We start from the raw sequence: 14,027 nt of genomic DNA, 5'->3' as shown, positions 1-14,027 counted from the left end.
GATAGCAAGTGCGTACTTTATTTTGTCGCGTATTGTAGATTAACCCAATGTTTTCAGATGTATACAATTCATACAGGAAAATGTACCTTATGGACAGATTTCATGAGCTTGAATTTGAAACCATAATGAAATTGTGATTTCTCCTATCGAACAGAAACAGAAAATATTTTCGATCAAGAATCTACTTTTAGATTAAAATATCTAAAATTTTGTCAGAAATTCAAGTTATTAAAATAACTTTTAAACTACTCAATCGTGCACTACAGCTTAAATGCTGATGCTAGTTTGATACACGTCAGTTCCGCGCACTGCAATTAAGTCAAGTTCTCCTTAAGCCCCTATTGAGCGTTATTAAGTGTGAAAACAACGCTTTTGTTTGATAACGGATATAAGTAAACACTCGTGAGCGCCATTTCACGGCTTCTTTGAGAACGGATTTCTAGTGGCCGGTTTGGCTTACATTTTCCCCCCTTTCGTTTGTTGTTGCTGTTGTTCTTGTGTGTGTGCGTGAGGCGTGTGCTTAATTTTTCCCTCGACGCGTCTTCAGTTGGCCAGAAGTAGCAGCGTTTCTTCTTCCGAGACACATCTCGCACCCCGAGGGGATGACAACAACAAAACATTAAAAATAGGTACTTATAAATTATATTCTCTTATTGCTGCTGCGTCCCACTTGACGAGGAGCTGGTGTTTTGTCTTTTCGAATCAGAAGTTGTTCAGTTGAGATTGAATCGCGCGAAGCGTCAAGAGCGAGTGTGAGCGATTTTCCTTCCACGCTGTCGGTGTCTCGGTTGGATTTCTTTTTTTTTACTTTTTTCAGCTGAAGCAATTGGTTTGGGAAGTACTTGAACGGCGGTGGTTTTCTTTAGAACTATTGCCTAGGTTAGACACAATCGATTTGCCTGGGATGTTGCTGATTGATACATTGTTTAGTGGTGATTCGATCCAGCGTGTACTAGTCTGAAATAGAACGCTACGGTACATTTAGTTCACAAGTTTAACGGAACTGCTACATTGTCAGTAGTAGAAGTGCAAGTTTATGACCTGTTGTATCACGAAAAGTTCGGTCCAGGACAGTAAGTCGTTCGGTAAATAGTTGCTGCTACAAAGTAGCAGAATTATCACTAGCGGAATTAACCCTGCTGTGGGTTGTGGGCGGTTGGCAATCTAGGCAGTTTACTAAAAAGCGGGGAAAATTGCCAGCAGCGAAAAAATTTCCATCTCTAGCTTTGGGCCACCCGGTGAATGGAAGGTAGAGAAAAACCGGGCTGTTTGGCTGTTGGTAAATAATTTAAATAAAATTGCAAAAGTTTTATCGCTTGTGTGCGACGTTCAGTGACCAAGCGACTGTCCGAGAGTCTCCGATGTAACATAACCGCAAAATTATTACACTGAGACAATGTTTGGCCGACTGTTTGTGCTGGCGCTGCTGGGAAACTTTGTCCTCCAATGGGATGTTGGCGCAGCTCAGCGTCGCAATGTGGCTGATATCGAACTGGATGAAGAAAACGAGGCCATCTGTATGAAGGCGTGCTATGTGGAAGATTTAAGGAACATTCGGGAGTACACCCAAAACCCACTGAACGTAACTATCAACCATTGCTTTCTCCAGGAGCTTCCGAATGCCATCTTCATCAGATTCACTGATCTTCAAATACTGGAAATAAGTGACAGCAGACTGAATCATCTGCAGGATTACGCCTTGAACGGTTTGAAAAATCTTGAGGTGTTAAACTTTTCAAAAAACAATCTAACATCCATTAAATCCTGGAGTGATCATGACTTGGAACAGCTTCAGACGCTAGATATTCGCAAGAACCTAGTGAAAAGCATAAATTCTCAATCCTTCAAGCGCTACCCCAACTTAGCCAAACTAATCCTATCAAACAATTTCCTAACAACAATTCCCGAAGGTACCTTTTCAGAAGTACCGCATCTACGATACCTCAGTCTAGGCCGAAACTTATTGACTTCAATCGAAGAGCACACCCTTAAAGGCCTCAGCAAACTGACCCACGTGTCCTTCCACCACAACCAGATATCGTACGTTGACTTCTTCGCATTCATCGGGAACAGTCATCTAAAACATCTGCAGCTGCAGGGCAATCAGATCAGCATTTTCGAAACGGATCTACTGTCCAATCTGCCGCGGCTAGCCTTCCTCAACATAAGTCACAACTATCTGGAGCAAGTCGGCGAAAACACCTTCAAAAAGAATGCCGATCTACGGACGCTGGATCTGAGCTTCAATCGCATCGAAAGATTCCAGGAAGACAGCCTCAAGGGACTGGTCAGCTTGGAGGTAAGTAGTGCACTCGCTGAACCAAAACAAATAAATAACGCTGCGTTTACGTGTTGAACAACGTAAATAAAAACAAACGGTACACTCCTTCAAGTAGTAATCGATTTAGCTATTATGCATAGACCGGGTGAAATTGCAACTTTCCAACTTTCCAACTTTCCAACAGTTTCCAACTAAAATGACCTAATTCTATTGTTTTCACAAATTATACGAAATTTTAGCAGTTTTCCTGTCATTCTGATGATCTCACCCCAAGTGAAATAATTGCATTCTTAATGTGAACTTCAGGAACAATGAACAAGATTATAATGAAGAAGTGTTACCGAATCTCGGAATAATCTGTTGTTTTCACGAGTCTCGTAAAATTTTAGCAGTTTTCCTGAGATTTGGAAGATTACTTTTTCAAAGTGGAATATTTGCAATCTTAGTGTGTGTTAAGTAGTTTATGAGCGCAATTGTAGTGACAAGTTATCTGATGACCTCCAAGGTACTTCACTTTGTTTAGCAATTTCGACAATTATTCGATAAATATAAATATTCGATAATAAATTTTGGATGGATGAAGGACCCATCAATGTGATCTTTATCTTGTATTTTATCCTTGAAAACATGACTTCATGTTTAGGTGATACATATGTATCTTAAATGTCTACTTATTGTACTGCAGTAAAAAGACTACCGTACTACTTGTACTACTCACGCAGGAAATAACTGACGACTCCTCGGTGCTGATTCACGAGTAATTTATTAAAATTATCCAAAAAAAATCTAGGTCAGCATGAGAGGCTTATCACCGTAAATTGATTTTGAATTATTGATTATTTGTAAATTTATTTTAAATTAGCTGACGCGACAAACGTTGGTGACCCTTTGAATATTCACAACAAAAAAGGTCATTTAAGTAGACGGTAAATCATTATTTATGTTCATGAAATTGATACCGTTAAATGGGGTAAAACGGGAATATTTACGAACAATTTTCGCAGTATTTCTGTCAAATGATGTTAAAAAAAAACAGTTCGAATATGTTACTGTTATTTTTTGTTTTTAATTGATTTTAATTGAATGATTAATACTAAAAAGACTGCACCAGTCAAAATGACGAGTTTGACCCTTTTTTTGTTGAATATCTTTTAAATACTTCGCTTTAAAAATTCGCAAAAAATACTAATTTTTATAAATTTATGTTTACAAATCTGTGATTTTTTTTATGTCTCTAGCTTTTTTAATAAGCAAATAAATTTCACCATGGACACTCGGACCGTGACCAGTCAAAATGACTGATAAAATTCACAACAAGATATAATTTTTTAGCTTTCTTTTAGTTTTATTCGCAATATTCATTCAAAACAATGATCCCTAGTTGATTTATGGTGGGCAGGAGTGTGTCAGTCGTTATAAAATTATTGATTTTCGAAGCGAAGTCATGAAGATTTGTGGAAGAATGTTCTCGGATTGACCGCTGTGTGGCGCTTCAAGCACTTGACTCCCGATTTTGTTGATCTGTTTTGTTGCTCAACTAAAGTCAAACTTTCTGTCAAAGTTTGGCGAAATTTCATCGAGATTTGTTAAAAGTTATGTTAGATTTAATAAATGTCCATTCGAGATATTGGAGTAATTTAACGTTATAAATATCTTTTATACTAAACTAGCATGAGTAAAATAGTTATGAATTTTGTATTCATTTATTCATATTTGAAGACATAAGTTATGAAACTGAATAATTTACTTGATATTTCAACGTGGGTACACGGAATGGCTGCAAATTCGACGTAGTAATTTATATAGAATGAAATAGTTCTAAACTTGCTTTAGAATACAAAATATTTATGTGCGAGGATTTACCGTATTTTCATCAAATATTGCATTTTTTTTAAAGTAGGTTGACAAATCTTGACTATACCAAACTGAAAATGCGGTGAATCCGTGCTCCCTTAGTGAAAAATCATGTATATAACACAAGTTTTCATTCTAATCTATAAATGCCGTTACTTTTTACCTTTAGCATGCAAAAAAGTTGATTTTGAATTAATGGCAATCGTAAAGTTCTTATTTTTCGATTTCCAGAAAAATCTGAAATTTTCATATTACAATGAATTTGGTTTTCCACTTTAAATTATATGATCATCTTTTTAATTTAAAATTTTATAATATTTATCACAATGTGAATGCTCAAATTTAAGAAAGAAAAAATTTGAACATTAAAAATATTCATCGAATTCTTATTCTCAGTGACTTAAAATCATAAAATTATGAAAAAAAAAATTTCAAAAAGGCGTTCAAAACTCTCAATTTACGTAGAGAATTATAGCATTTTTTATTTCTTCCTTAAACTCATTTTTTCGATGTTTTTCTTGATTTCTTTTAAAATTTTATCTCGTGGGTTTTGAATTTTGTAAATTTGCTACGAAAGTGGTCTAAGAGGATTTAATAGGAAGCTAAAAGTTGAATAAAAGCAAAAATGATTTATTTCATAAAGTTAAGGAATATGAGAGTTTTTTCAAGTCCAATACGAAAATATAAATAGAGGAAGTGATATAAACGAAAAAAAAAATTGACTGGTTCGTCAAGCTGACTAATAAACTGGTCTGACTTCACTTCTTCAAGGTAAAAAAGCTGCCCCTTAAAAAACAAACACACACATATAGGATCTCAGTGAAACTTCATGTTTCTTTGAAGAGATTTGAAAAATTTCGCAATGGATCGCAAAGTGAACTCTTTAGCGATCATCAGGCAGAATTTCATCCAAAAACTATTCGTTGACAAGTCTCGCCTGTATTTTCCGGAGATATACAAGGAGAAAAATTGAAAAAATTTATATCTAATACTTGTGGAGGCTAACGTTCAGAAGAAACTGCAAATCCCTCAAAGTTTCATAACGACTAACGTTTTTCATGACAAATGACTAAATATACATAGAAGAATGTCTCAAAATGCGACCATTTTCCCTGCAAAGCACTTTAAAGGTCCCACAACGTTTATACTCTGTTTTACTGGATCTGGAATCGTGCCATTACACAAAACTGTGATGGAGTGAAAAAAAGTCAAATGTGTAGTTTTTGAGCCGAAGGAGGACAATCGGCTAAACATGTTATAACTTGGACCAAATACAATTCTTTAAGTTTTTTGAAGTTCAAGCTTCACGTAACAGAAAACGTAATCAAAAATAGCCCTGATTTGAAAAAAAGGTTGGCCACAGTGTGCATTGTAGATGGCGCGCGTGTTGCGTCGAAAAACTTCTTCATTTAAAGCTATCTAAAAAATCACTAAACAATAGTCACAAAAACTTGCACAACTAAACATTAAATTAACAGGTAGCTTCACTAAAAATTTCATCAATTTCCATCCATACATTGAAAAGTTATTCACAAAAAAAAGTATTAGGGGAGAGGCGGGCTATATGCGCATATTAAGGAAAGGACTCATTTTCTCCCATATTCCGATAGATATGAGTCTGAAAACTCTATACACATGAGCGGACATCTGTTTTACATACGTTTGAGCAGTTTTTCTGTTAAAATCTCATACAGTTTTTGTGAGAATAATTTTTTAATAAAAGAAGTCAAAATAGCCGATTTCCGAAACTGGCGGGCTAAATGCGCATATTTATGTTTTTAGCTATATTTCATTTACACTTGTAATATATTGATATTATTTGATTGAAAATGGTAGAAACGGATGTTAAGCATACGTTAAAGCAGAAATTTTGGTGAATTTTCTTACATCACTAGTTCTTTTGCAAGAAACATAATTAGGTATGCCATATGGCCATATTTCATGGTAATATTTTGTTCATCTCGTATTTTAATCGGATCATTATGAAGTTCATCTTTTTTGGCTGTAAGATCGTGATTTGAGCGTAGATTTGATGTTTCAATGATAAAAAGTAAAAAATTTATAAGACTAATCTATTTTTCTTGATATAGGCATTTAACCCGCCTTGATATGGGCGTTCAGAACCTGTCTCTTATTCCAATATCTTATCATTTACAAACTTGCCAAAAGCTTCAATTTGTTGAATTTCCGATTTCCAGATGAATAAGAAAGAAAAACCATTAAAATTTTTGTTCACAGAATCTGTACGCACGATAATTAAAATTCAATATATTATAACAAAACTGACAAAAATCTTGTTTGAATTTTTAAATTTTTTTGGCTTTATATAACAACCAAATTTCTTCATGCCATGTTTCAATAGCGTATTACCCTCAAACTGCACTGATTAGATACGTTGAATCTCCAGCCATATCGCCAATCGGATGTATGCGCATATTACCCAACATGCGCATTTAGGAACACTTCCCCCTACATTTTTTTTTCGAATATACTACTAATATATCTGTTGGAAATAAATGTCTTTGAGGGTTGCACGATGAATCGTGTTTTTAAATTTATCAACTAAAATTTCTTTTCCTGTGCTTTTATTTGAAGAGTTTTTTCTCACAATTTAAATTTGTTCTTGAAGCCTCTTGTTTGGAAACTTCGTATAAAATTATTTCATTGAGATGCTGGGCAAGGTTGTTGGTATCACAGAAAAATCCGCAATTTCACAGTTTTTCTACAAACTTTAATGGTTTTTCTCAATTTAATTTCAATTCCATTGGGATAGAATAATTTCTTATAAAATTGGTCATGTTTCCAAGTCAATGACTTTATTTATCAATGTTTGGCATGACTTTTCAAAAACGTTTCACAGATAATAGTCGCAGGGTTTATATGTCAAATAAAAGCGTATCAAGTATTGTTTCTGTCAAGCACTTAAAATTTTATTTGCGAAAGACCACCCTTTTTTATTGATTTTGCATTTTAAAGTGGTAATTAAAGAAATAGGAAAAAATCAGAAGTAAATCTGCCGAAATTTTTGACAAAATTATTGAACTTGTGCATTTAAAAGAATACAATACATGCTTTCATTGCAAGGAAAAAACAATCCGAATGATTGTTTAACAAACCCAAATACAAACAAGTTATTTTATATTTGATCAAGTCACCGACGTTTATTTTTTTTTATTATTTAGTATAGGGATAACATTAGTTCTCTTTTTGAGTTTTTACCATCGGAATAAAAATCGAAGGTCTCAGGAAAAATAAATTCACAATGGCAAAGTATTTTTTTAAAGTTATGAACGGTTTTGAAAACCAACTGATTTAAATTTATTTTAGCCGTTTGCTTGCACTCTTTTAAAAAATACGTATAAAAATGTACTCGTTCTTGATGATTGGTGCGTAACCCTAGGCTAATATGAACTCGTTCCGTTTGATAACTAACCCCTAATTTCATGTTTTTTTTTATTTTTCCTTTAAAATCATTCAAACAGTTAGAAATTATGTATACATCAAGAGAAAAAATTAAAATTAAATTCATTCAATTTGAGAAGAACTTTGCAGGCCGCACGAAAACGTCTGAAGGGCCACGTGATGCTCATCTCTGGTCTACGCTGTAGTTTTGTAAACAAGTCTCCCACAGTAAGTTGCATTTGAGGCTACTAGAACAATTTAACAGCGTTATAAAGTAAAAAAAAAACTTTTTTACGGTTATTAAAGTACGAAGAAAAAGTGATAGTTTTTTTCTGAAAAAGAAGTCTACTCTACATTTCAAAACTTAGCTCATATTTGCAACTTTAAAATAAATAAATTGTCTTCACACTCTGAGTAATTTTACAATAGTTATTTGATGAAATTCGATTCAGGAAACGACAAATCATCGCCGTTTGTATTGAAAGAACGTCTTTTTTTACTTTAGGCCTTTGTTGTTAAAATGTAATAAAATGATACTCTAAACTCATAAGGGAGATTTTTTCATCTGGGCTTTCAGACAACGTGTTCGAAACAGTAGGGAGGCAAAATTCAAAAAAAAAATATCATGATTTCATTTGGGGTCCTCGATTCTCGTTTTTTTTTTTTTTGGATGAGCCTGAAAGATGTAACAAGGCCTCAAACTTGCAATATTGCCACTCTAGAGCTGATGAGGGTTAAATTTTCCAAAACATTGGAAATGGACCAATAACTTCTATGAAGAAATCTGATATGGTTCCAGTTTAACAAATTATCTCGATTTTTTTTCATTCGTGGGCTAACTGATTTCAGCATAAACTGATTATTTTCTAACCTAAAATGTCATTTTTAGGAAAAGTCTTAGAGAGAAATTTCTATCAGGATATGAACTTCCTACAAAATTAGTTTTAACAAAATACTAAAGTTCTATAACCTATTCCATTAGGATATATTGACAGTTCTACACGAACACCACCTTAGTAGGAGGCCTCAGCAGGGGTGTCAGGTGTCCTGATTTATCAGGATTTGTCCTGATTTTCGAGAGGCCGTCCTGATTTTTCAAAAACGCTTGAATTGTCCTGATTTTTCAAAAATGACCCTTAAAATATCCTGATTTTTAAAAAATGTCTAAATTATGACTAAATTTATTGTTAAATGATGAGAACACCAAACAAATCTTTAATAAAATAGTTTAACCTGTTAAACCAATGATATTTTTTGGTTCAAATGATATTTAAATGGTGTTTTTCGATATTAACTGCAGGCCAGCCAAGGTTTTTCTCGCTTCAGTTGTATAATTCGAGGCGTCTTAAGCACCTATATTTCGCCTTTAGTTATGCAATCTAAGCAGAACTGCATGTTATTTTCACCAATTTAGAGGTGTCCTGAAAAATCCTGATTTTTTTCTTCGCGGTGTCCTGATTTTTGATAAAACGACCTGGCACCTCTGGGCCTCAGCCATAACCTCAAACCATGGGAGAACAGAATCGATTTTTGAGAAGGGCGCACGATAAACACGATTTTCCGGTACTAATATCGACAAAATCGCCCTGTGGAAAAGATGCACGTGTTTTGATTTTTTTGGGTGTTCGGGGTGCCAAGTGCATTGATATTTGGAAAATGTTAATAATTTTTTCAATTGCATTGTTATTGAAAAACCTTTTTGTGAGTACTAAAAATTTGCAACTTTCCCGTCGATTTCTATTTGAATGTTATATCAGCGCATCATTTATCTGAACGAAATAACAACTGTCTGTATCGCACACTTAAATGATGTGGCGAATTATGTGGATATGTTCAAAATAATCAGAGCATATTGGCGATTTTTTTTTCAAAGTCAACATAGACGGAGCTTTCAATAATTTACAGTGAATGATTTTGCATTCGTTTAGAAGTTAGAAACAACTCTTTTTGAATTTACCAAGCAGTACATGAAAATATATTTTAGATGTTTTAAATTCACCTTGAAAATTCATTATCAAATGATGGCTCATCCATTTAGGGACGCCCCGTAATGAATTGAAACGTTTAGCTGTTGATAGTAAAAAAATTCAACCAATTCAGAAACAAGCGAAAACTAATTTTAGTAACGCACCTAGCATCACTGGTGAGGCCGCCAGCAAATTAAAAGTTGAGGTTATGGCTGAGGCCAATTTTTCGTCAATACCATCGTCCGTATATACCCTTATAGCACAAAATATATGAGAATTTGTTCACAAGTTTTCCAAAATAAAGAGTTAATCACCGTAAATTTGTTTAATGAAATTATTTTATCGGCTATATCGGTGAAATTGTATATTCTTTGAGAAAGAATATTTAAGAATTGAAAGAATATAGACGGATAGAAGATTAGAATAAGGTGAAAGATGTTGAAAATGAGCGGGAGGGTAATTCTAATGTGATGAAAAGTTTTAAAATTAAAATTACCCTCCCGCTCATTTTCAACATCTTTCACCTTATTCTAATCTTCTATCCGTCTATATTCTTTCAATTCTTAAATATTCTTTCTCAAAGAATATACAATTTCACCGATATAGCCGATAAAATAATTTCGTTTTGCAAAATATTTCTAAAATCAGTCATCAAAACAAAAATTTAAATGAAACGATACAAGATGATACTGTTTCCCTGCCTCAATGAATGTTTCGAATTTTCTGTAAGTGATTTTATTTTATTTTTTCCAAGGCAAACCATGCATCACATGTCTCTCGCTTAATCTCAACGCATAAATCAGTGTCGTCTTATCTAAATCTCGGTATCTTCTTTATCTACACAGGTATTTAACGCCAGTCACAACCAGCTCAACCTGTTAAACAAATACATTTTCAAAGACTTTTCGGCCTTGCGAGTGCTGGATCTTTCCGGAAACAGATTGCCCTACATCGACAACAAACTGTTCGAGTACTGCTCCCGGATGGAAATCCTAAATCTGTCCCGGAACGAAATCAACGAAATCGAGCCCACCATTTTCGAGGACACCGGTAAACTCGCAATCCTGGACCTATCGCACAATTCGCTCAAGGAAGATGCCTTCCTGCTTCCCGTCATCAATCTGCAACACTTGAACATGAGCTACAATCAATTTGCACGGCTGAACACCTCTCTACTGGAGAGCATCCAACAAGTCGACCTGTATCACAATCCTTGGGGCTGCCACTTCCTGATCCTGGAGCTGATGAGGCAGAACAAAAATGTCCGCTATGGCAAAAACTACGTGGTGCACTCGACGGAAAGCATTTTGAATACGCTCGGGATCGAGTGCATCGACGAGCGAGGGAAAACCCGTGACATCGTAGTGGTGGAAAAAACAATCAAGGAAGAGTACAGCTCAGAGGTAAGGGGAACACTTTTAAAAATATGAATACCATCACAGACAACGGATGTTGAATACGAGCATCCCAAATTTCTGACAAAAACTCGATTGAAGTAAAAAAAAACTTTATTTTTTAATTATCTTTTCACAACACTACCTAAACGTTGAATAATTCATGCAACACTTTCAGGATTATCACCGATACCGGTTCTTCCACGAAGCGTCTCCTGATACCAGGCCCATCCAGGACAACTTCGATACCAAGTCGACAATCCTGTGGCTAATGTCCGGCTTTTTCGTTGTGCTCGGTGCTTTCAAACTAATCCAGCTGATCCTGAGACATTCAGAACATCAAAGCGAAAAATGGAGGCAGGCCCAGCACTTGAACCGACAAGACGAGACCGAGTATCCGCTTTCGCCCACAACGGCAACACCCGGCCAGGCATCCGTGTCGTCGACCGGGTTTCTTTTCCCCCCGAACCATCATCCCTCCAGCCAGCGACAGTACACACCCACGATAAGCTAATTGGAGATAATTCTGCTTACTTTACTGTATATGTTCGCATATTAGTCGATTTTTTTTACCACTGTGACTCGACGAATCGACCAACAGTTTTCTGCGACTTTCAAATACAAACACTCATAAGTTTTAAGCAAAATGTAACGTACAATGAGGCTTTGTTAAATTTAATAATAGTAAACTTATATTAGAACGAAAAAATAAAAGAGCATCGGCTTGATGGTCAGTGTTTGTTGAATCTCATTGATTACATAAGGCAACAGAATGCACATTTTTCTGAGGTGCGAAAAATTTTGGAGCTTATTTTAATTTAAGTAAGGCCGCTGATTCTAAATATGCTATTAGTTTTTTTTAACAGCTGTTATTTTCGAGATAATTTTTGAACATAGATAAAAATTAATTGTAGAAATGTGTGTATTTTTTTGGAAAAAACTAGAACATAGTTTTTAAAAATAAAAGTTACAACTCAATGATCAACTTTTTCGAAAATGGCGTGTAATTCTGACTTCCTAAAAAAAGCTGTACAAGTTTTTTTTTGTTAGCATTTCAAAATATCGCAAAATACGGTAATTTAGATGAAGTTATTAAATAAATTAAATCAAATTGAATCTTTGATATTTTTAAAAGAGTAAGTCAAACCCAAGGTTGGTAAATAAAGGTGATACAATCTCTCAAATTTTAGATTCAGCCAGAGAACCTAGTACTTTAATGACTTTGAGTCAAACCGTTTTGCAGTCTTCAACAAATTTGTTAAATAGTTTAAATCTGATTTAAAAAATATGATCACATACTCCTAGACTTACGTGTATGAAGTCAGAGATAGTTGTAATGTTCTCTATTAACGTAAACAGCATTATTTTTTTATTTTCATGGTTTTCCGTCTCACGGAGAAGAGCAAGAAGAGTCAAAATCAGTTGAAGATTTTTTTTGACTACGATTTTGTACTGGTGTCAATTTTCATTTTAATCTTCTTGATTCTACTTTGAGGAAGCTGAAATATTTCATTTGACTTCGAATCATAACTGAAAATTGCGAGTAGAGATGTACACAATATTTGGCGCTGAATACCGCCGAAAAATCGTCAAGCCGAATATTCGGCTCGCCGAATAGTTGAGCTAAGTATTCGACCGAATAGGCCGAATAGACCGAATATCTACTACAGGCTTGTAATTTTTTCAAATAATTTTGGATAATTTATAAAATATCCAAAAGAAATGTTGTAAAAGCTAAACAATCATTAAAAACTTATGGTTTCAGCAAAACATCAAAGGTGTTTCCGCGTATCTTTCATTGTAGATTGTACAGGAGAATGCTGAACGATATTGCTTCATACTTTGATTTAAGCTTATTCCAGATTTTCTGGATATATTCAGGCTTGCCCATAAATCCGGGAAAGAATCCAGATAAGTTAAATCTGGTCGGGATGTCCAGATATTGTTTAAAATTTCACGAGTTTTGCCCGGGCTTATTCAGATTATTTGCTAAATTAAATAGAAATCTCAAATACCTCTTAAAAAAATTTAAATTTGTGTTCAATAACAATTTTTCAAAAATTTTAAAAACATAAACATAAACATAAATTTTAACCTTTTTTTAAAATCCCTTTTAAAAATAGTTATGAATGCCTGACTGTGTGAATACGTGTGGTTGAAAGTATGGCATGCTTAAGGTTAAGATCATCTATCTTTTCAACAACTATTTTGAAGACATTCTGCTCAAATTCGATATATATTTAATTCAATATCAGAAAAGCAATTTCAAATAGCTTGGCACCTGTTTCGACATGTTTTTTCCAAGATTTCACAGGAACGCAATCTCTTTGGTGATAAACGCCCTATAAGCGACTAGTCAGTTGATGGCTTTTCAATTATTGGTGACATTTTTAAAATCAGAAAGGCCCTTACTTAAAAAATATCTTGTTATAAATCATCCGATAATATCATCTGGTTGAAAATAATCGACTAAACCATGAGGGGCATTAATATGGAAGAAATAGAAAGCATTGAAAAAATCGCTTAAGTTTTTTTTCATTAAAAACTCAATAGAATATTCGACCGAATATTCGGCCGAATATTGGTTTGACCGAATAATTGAAAAGGTCAATATTCGGTATCCGGCCGTTCGCCGAATACCACTACTCGGTACATCTCTAATTGCGAATAACAAAAATTTCTAAGATTTCCAAGTATATTTTATTACAGAGCTTAGTCTAAAGTTTACATTATTTATTATTAGTTTTTTTTTAATATTTTTAAAAAGATTATATAAATTAAATTTTGGTGCTACTGGGATAGAATTTCTAAAGCTAGTTTAAGCAAATATTTTAAAGTTGTTGAAATGAATTGAATTTTTGGATCAAATACAATATAACTATATGGGTTTTAATTCAATTACCAACGATATTAACGACGTTTTTGTCTTATTTGACAAAATAATTATATTTTCAAAAAAAAACCTGCTGAGTTAATTTATCACGCAACTTTAGCTTTGACGATTTTTTTTTACCTTTCCCGACTTGCTATTAGTTATTGATTTTTAATTTAATCCAGGAAAATTTTATTTTAAATAAGAAAAAACTACGTCATTGCACTTATCCCTTTGAAAAACACATTGAATGAAAA

The 14,027-nt window shown here is 34.1% G+C and overlaps 1 protein-coding gene across 1 annotated transcript; it reads left to right on the top strand.

Annotated features, from left to right (window-relative positions):
* Positions 1-702: 702 nt before the first annotated feature.
* Positions 703-11,780, top strand: LOC129746907 (protein artichoke). Its single transcript, XM_055740838.1, has 3 exons — positions 703-2,299; positions 10,350-10,907; positions 11,077-11,780. Exons 1-3 carry the CDS (start codon positions 1,397-1,399, stop codon positions 11,410-11,412), a joined length of 1,797 nt encoding a protein of 598 aa, XP_055596813.1. The 5' UTR covers positions 703-1,396; the 3' UTR covers positions 11,413-11,780.
* Positions 11,781-14,027: the final 2,247 nt, after the last annotated feature.

Source organism: Uranotaenia lowii, chromosome 2, assembly GCF_029784155.1.
Source record: "Uranotaenia lowii strain MFRU-FL chromosome 2, ASM2978415v1, whole genome shotgun sequence".
NCBI classification, from domain to species: Eukaryota; Metazoa; Arthropoda; class Insecta; order Diptera; family Culicidae; genus Uranotaenia; species Uranotaenia lowii.
The sequence above is the reverse complement of the archived record's forward strand: the minus strand, read 5'-3'. Positions and strand labels throughout refer to the sequence as shown.

Coding starts and splice junctions, on each gene's coding strand:
- LOC129746907 (XM_055740838.1), top strand. CDS start 1,397: ATGTTTGGCCGACTGTTTGTGCTGGCGCTGCTGGGAAACTTTGTCCTC. Junction 2,300..10,349: donor AGGGACTGGTCAGCTTGGAG/GTAAGTAGTGCA, acceptor TTATCTACACAG/GTATTTAACGCCAGTCACAA. Junction 10,908..11,076: donor AGGAAGAGTACAGCTCAGAG/GTAAGGGGAACA, acceptor CAACACTTTCAG/GATTATCACCGATACCGGTT.